Source organism: Melitaea cinxia, chromosome 8, assembly GCF_905220565.1.
Source record: "Melitaea cinxia chromosome 8, ilMelCinx1.1, whole genome shotgun sequence".
Taxonomy (NCBI): domain Eukaryota; kingdom Metazoa; phylum Arthropoda; class Insecta; order Lepidoptera; family Nymphalidae; genus Melitaea; species Melitaea cinxia.
The window spans coordinates 10,963,192-10,969,206 of NC_059401.1; the positions used below are offsets into that span (position 1 = coordinate 10,963,192).

A 6,015-nucleotide genomic window follows, 5' to 3' on the forward strand; every position below is an offset into this window, starting at 1 on the left:
AAAGACTTCGGGCAATTTGTCCTGCTTCTGTGTATTTAAAAGTCAGTAGTTCGATGGTTATCCCACCTTCCGTAGATCCAAGTTGATAGTGAAACTTTGTTATCCTTTAAGAGAAGACCTCTTAGGACACCCACGGGACGGCCTTAGCCATAACACCATAATATTATGTACCAAATACGAGTACGGACCGGCCCTTGCGCTATTACGCTTCAGCCTGTAATATCCCAGTACTGGGCATAGGCCTCTTTCCCCATGTAGGAGAAGGATCAGAGCTTAATCCACCACGCTGCTCCAATGCGGGTTGGCGGATATATTTCCTACTACAAATAACGATCGCTATCAGGTGTACCTACATGATAACAACCGGGACCGACGGCTTACGGTGCTCTCCGAGGCACGGTGGGGAGACCCACAAGGACTGCACAAACACCCAGACCATGGCAAACACCTGCATGGCCAATACAAATGTTTGTAATGTGCGGGGATCAAATCCGTAACCACCAGCGCAATAGGCACAATCCATGGCTGTGACCGTTGCGCCAACGCGGCGTCGTCCTTGCGCTATAAATACTATATATATTATTTTTTATATATAATATAAAATATGCGGTCCTTGGCTAAAAAAGTGTGACGACCGCTGTACTAGACTTACGATTTGTAATGTAGGTATTCGAAAAATTAAGCTGTATGATATAGTATCTTTGCCTTTGCCATCGAAGAGAGAACCAAAAACCAAACAAAAATATTGATTTTTTCCATAGAGTAACTTAATTGTTGCCTAGCTACAAAAGACAATAATATTGTAAACTCGAAAGAAATTTTTAATCAAGCAAAGTATAATAATAAAAACTGTCGTTAAAATTTGATTTTCCGTATTTTTATAAAATGTCAATTATAGATATAGCTGCACAAATTGTTAAAAACGAATCATCTGAATCATCTGACGATAACGCACGTACAATCATCTTGGCCGGTAGTAAATCGGTGGTTAGTTTAATTTATGCAAATAAAATATTAAAACTAATTTTTCCTTTAACCACATAAAACTCTCTACATTAAAAAAATTTGAATTGTTTTAGGGGAAATCCCATTTATTATATAGCTTTCTTGAAAAAAGTGATACTCCCAGAGAAACATTAGTACTGGAGTACTCATTTGGTAGAAAATCCTCTCAAAAGCAAAGTATAGATAAAATTATATGTCACGTATGGGAATACGGCGGAAGATTGGAAATGCTAAAAAGTGTATTAACATCTATACCTTTAAGTAAAAAATTCTATTATTGTGTTATGGTCGATTTAAGCAAAATTAAAACAATTTGGGATACGTTGGAAACCAGCCTACAAGCTGTTAAAGAAAATTATACAGACACATCAAATTTTCCCGAAATTATTATAATTGGAGGAAAATATGATATTTTTAAAAACTATGGTAAGTTGTTTTTAGCAATGTTATTTTTTGTATTGAACATGAATAATTTAATAATATATGTTATATAAAAAATAAATGTTATATAATAAATTAATTGCCAATCGTTGTACGCGAGCAGTCTATGGGTGAGTTATACCCGTCGGGCCGCCAGAGTCCTGCGTGTTCAATATAACAACATCTTTAGGATGCTACTGCGGCTGCCTCCACATTGCTCCGCGTCGCTTATGTTTGCCGAAGCCCATACGGATGGATACGATGCACTAATTCGTAAAAAGGTTGGGTCATTATTAAGACGGTTGAGAGACAGCAGCAATGGCATCCTCAGGATGATTGCTTCACGCACGGATTGTCCGATCCAACATAGGTTGATGTGCGTAGTAATAGGAAAAGGGTGACTTCTTGTTCTTTTATGTACTTGACATTGTATTGTGTTTTAAATAATTTCTGAATGTATTAAAAATTATTATTATTTTTCTTTTTTTTTTTTTTTTTGTTTGTTAATTAATTATTTAATTTAATAGGTTGACTTTGCTTATTATTGACATTAATAAATTATTGACATGAATTCTATTTAATCGATTACTAAATATTGTATATTTGTGTGTATTTTGATATAATTATCCTATGTTTTATTATTTTCCTATGTTTAATTTTGGTTTTTTCTCTGTTTCTTAATTATGTTTGTATTCTGCTGTTTAATTGTATGGACTTTGTCTGAAATAAAATTATTATTATTATTATTATTATTATTATTAATAAGTGCATGGTCTTAATTACAGATAGCGAAATAAAGAAATTTATATGTACAACAATCAGAAGTGTTGCATTGATTTTTAATACGTATTTGTTATTTTATTCATACAAAGAATCTCATCTGTTAAGAAAGGCCAAAGAAATGTTTTATACGATTGGATTTGGTACTGGTGTACCTCTCAAAGAAAAGAATACAAACTATGCAAAACCTTTGATAATACCTAAAGGATCAGATTCCTGGGACAGTATCGGTGTATCAGCTTCTACTTTAGAACAAGTAAGTTTTGAATTAATAAGAGCCTGGCTGTAAAAATACCTTTTTTGTTGCACGCCGACTTGAGTAGCTCTATTTCGGATACATAGTCATTATTCATACTTGTACAAATCTGCTTCCTATGATAATTTGTTTGTTATATAAATATGAACACGGGCATGACTGTGGTTGTTTGTCTAATGTTTTTTTCTGCAATCTCAATATATTATGTATCTTAACTCAAAATAATTCTTGTTTGTTCCAATAAATATAAAAAAGGACCAATAATCGACCACTGTGGAACGCTCAATTACGGTTTAAAAAGACTACTTCGTGTGTAAAAAATTTAAATAACAAGCTATTTTTTAAAACTATTAAGTATGTTTACTATTAAGTTTGCTGTGTGGCTACGGCACTAAAGAATTTAGCCACCCCCTCTCTTCCCGTGGGTGTCGTAAGAGGCGACTAAGGGATAACAAGGTTCCACAACCACCTTGGAACTTATGAAGCCGACCGATGGCGGGATAACCATCCAACTGCTGGCTTTGAAATACACAGGCCGAAGACGGGCAGCAGCGTCTTCGGTGCGACAAAGCCAGTACTGCGGTCACCAACCCGCCTGCCCAGCGTGGTGACTATGGGCAAAACACACGAGTTCACGTTATTTTTGGCGTAAACTTGTAGAGGCCTATGTCCAGCAGTGGACTGTATAGGCTGTAATGAAGTATGTTAATAGATGTTAATTATACGTTACTTATTATGCAATTATATAACGACCTGGCGAACTTCGTACCGCCTTATTTTTCTTTCTTGGTTATAATAATTATATATATCGAAATAAAATATAGCCTATCTTTCAAGTTGGATCACACTGTACACGATGTGCAAACATTAAAATCGGTTAAGTCCTTTAGGAGTCCATCGCGGGCAAACAACGTGACGCGTAATTTACCTACCTATAGGTATAGGTAATTTTTGAGAGTGAAAAGAATATGCCTACGAGTACAATGTCAAACATTTTGAAATAAAAAATGAGTATTCAATAAATATATTTACCACTGGGCGTGCTTGCGACTTCCTCCGCTTAGAATAGTTACTTTACATGTTCAACGTGATTCTTTAAATTGGCATAACTTTTTTATTTATGAACCGATTGACATGAAACAAACACTAAATGTTAAGCTAAGCTAACCAAAATATATTAGTAAAAACCACATCTAAATCGGATAAGCCGTTTCTGAGATTAGCATGCACAAACGCACAGACAAACAGACAAAAATTCTGGCAATCATTGTTTTAGGTGCTATTTGCATTGCTAAAGTACCCAATTTTTTTTCATATATCTTAATGTACAGACAGCTACCATTTACATTTTTATTATATGTATGATATGATTGATGGTGATTAAAATTACTTGTCTTATTTTTTTATTAATGACTTACAATTATCTCCATTGTAAGTTTCAAGGATCCCAAAATTAGCTAGTTTCATAAAGCTGCGTTCATTGAAAAAAAATAATTTTGTGTATTAAATATTTTAACACAAATATAAGGTACCAATATGTCTTACAAAAGTTTTACTATAGGAATTATTGATACATTGCATTTTTTTAGGTGAAATTACGCCATCAGTCTCGTATTGCTCCTGAGAATGAAATAAAACTGGAAGTGAAACCTTTACAACGCACCCACCCTGAACCTATTTTGGACTCATTAGTTGCCCTTAAGTACGAAGAATTGAGAAGTATGGAAACTTATGACCCTTCAATCGATGAGCACTTAATTTTATTACAATAATAACACTACTTTTACAATGTTTCATTTAAATACGTATCTACCTTAAGAAACCAAAAAGGGGTTTTTTATTAAGTACCACACAATAATTATTTATTTTATTTATTGCGCCTGCTTGTAGGTACACATGCGCATGCGTTTGCGTGCGTGTGCGTTCGTGCACGTGCATGTGTATGCGTACGTGCAATTTACGTGCGTGGATGTAGTTCGCCTTCAGATTTCTGAAAATGAATTCCAGAAGGCTGGCAAAAGTGTTAAAAGAACTTGGGCTGTTATTAAAAAAGTCACCAATATATCTAACGAAAAAAAGTCACTTCATGTCATTTGTTATAATTATACAATCCTATCGAGTCAGCAAGTAAACAAGGTTAATAATTTCTTCGCTAGCATAGGTAAAACATAGGCATCGGCCGCTCTAGAGCATAACATCCATCTATACATTTACCTTATATCGCTTCACAGTTGGCATAACCTCGATGTTGGTTAATGAGACGTATGACGCAAAAGCCTGAACCATTATCGGTGGTCTTAAAAGCCATTGTGCAGTGGGATGGGATTGTATAGCGACACCTATTCTTAAAAACGCCGTGGACATTATCTCTCCTTCAATAACTAGAGTCTATGATCTCTGCTTGTCTCAAGAAATATTCCCCAAAGTTTTAAACCTGCCATTGTTCACCCAATATTTAAGAAAAGTTGTAGTGATTATGTTACCAATTATAGACTCATTTCTATTTTAAGCGATATTAGATTTTTGAAAAAAACTATATCAGATTTTTTGAAATCTTATTAAATATATATATACAGGGTGTCCCAAAAAGTAGTGATAAGCGGAATTCCAGAGATAGGTCACCCCTTGGGGTATCCGAATCACCCCTATGTATGTTCAGCGATTTTGCATAGTTTTCGAGTTATGAATTTTTTTATATGTTTTTGAGAATTTTCCACCTGAACAACTTTAAAAATTTCTAAAAAAAAAAATTGAAAACTTTTTAGAATTTTTGTTTTTATATCTAAATAGTCATGAGCTGTAGCTTCCTGCTTAAAAGATTCAGCTTCTTAACTTTGATGGAAATTGTGAAAATCTAAGTGTGAAGTGAAAATTTTACGTTTTGAGAACTATGACTTCAATTTTCAACTTAGAATTAAAAATCTAAACAGGCGATTTTATGGTTTCTAATTAGGCTTAAAAACTTCTCCAGAGTCTCAGCTTTCATAATCATAAATAAAAAGTTGTACTTAATGGGGCTACTTTTGCTAAAATTTGCCTTCAAAGACATCAAGGTGGAAAATTCTTAAAATTACCAATTTGAATAAAAACATTTTTTTTGCTCAATTAATTATTCCTTTAAGGTTAAATAGTTTTGTCGGCGCTCTAGCTGGGTCATACGTATAGGATTCGTGCGGAGGAAAATGATAAATCCGTAGATTGAGTGATATGGTTCCAAAACGATGGTGCTCCATGCCACTTTGCAAGAATAGTCAGACAACATTTAACAGAAAGATTTAGAGACAGATGGATCGGCCGTGGAGAGCCCATTGCATGGCCGCCGCGGTCCCCAGACTTGAATCCAATCGATTTCTTTGTCTGGGGATATTATAAAGAAATAGTTTACGCTAAAAACATTAGCAACGTAGCGGAGTTAAGACGAAAATTGAGGCAGGCAGAAGAAACAATTAAAAACACTCGTGTCTTATTTAGAGAAATTTAGCTTGCTTGCTTGTAACCAATCGGCTTTAGAGACTGGCAGGTCTATAAAAGATGTGCTTAAGACTTTGGTGGAC

The 6,015-nt window shown here is 34.6% G+C and overlaps 1 protein-coding gene across 1 annotated transcript; it reads left to right on the top strand.

Moving 5' to 3' along the window:
• Nucleotides 1-885: 885 nt before the first annotated feature.
• Nucleotides 886-4,241, top strand: LOC123656010 (cytoplasmic dynein 2 light intermediate chain 1). The gene is made up of 4 exons (XM_045591733.1): nucleotides 886-987; nucleotides 1,080-1,431; nucleotides 2,211-2,461; nucleotides 4,051-4,241. The coding sequence occupies exons 1-4, from the start codon at nucleotides 886-888 to the stop codon at nucleotides 4,231-4,233; spliced, it is 888 nt and encodes a 295-aa protein (XP_045447689.1). The 3' UTR covers nucleotides 4,234-4,241.
• Nucleotides 4,242-6,015: the final 1,774 nt, after the last annotated feature.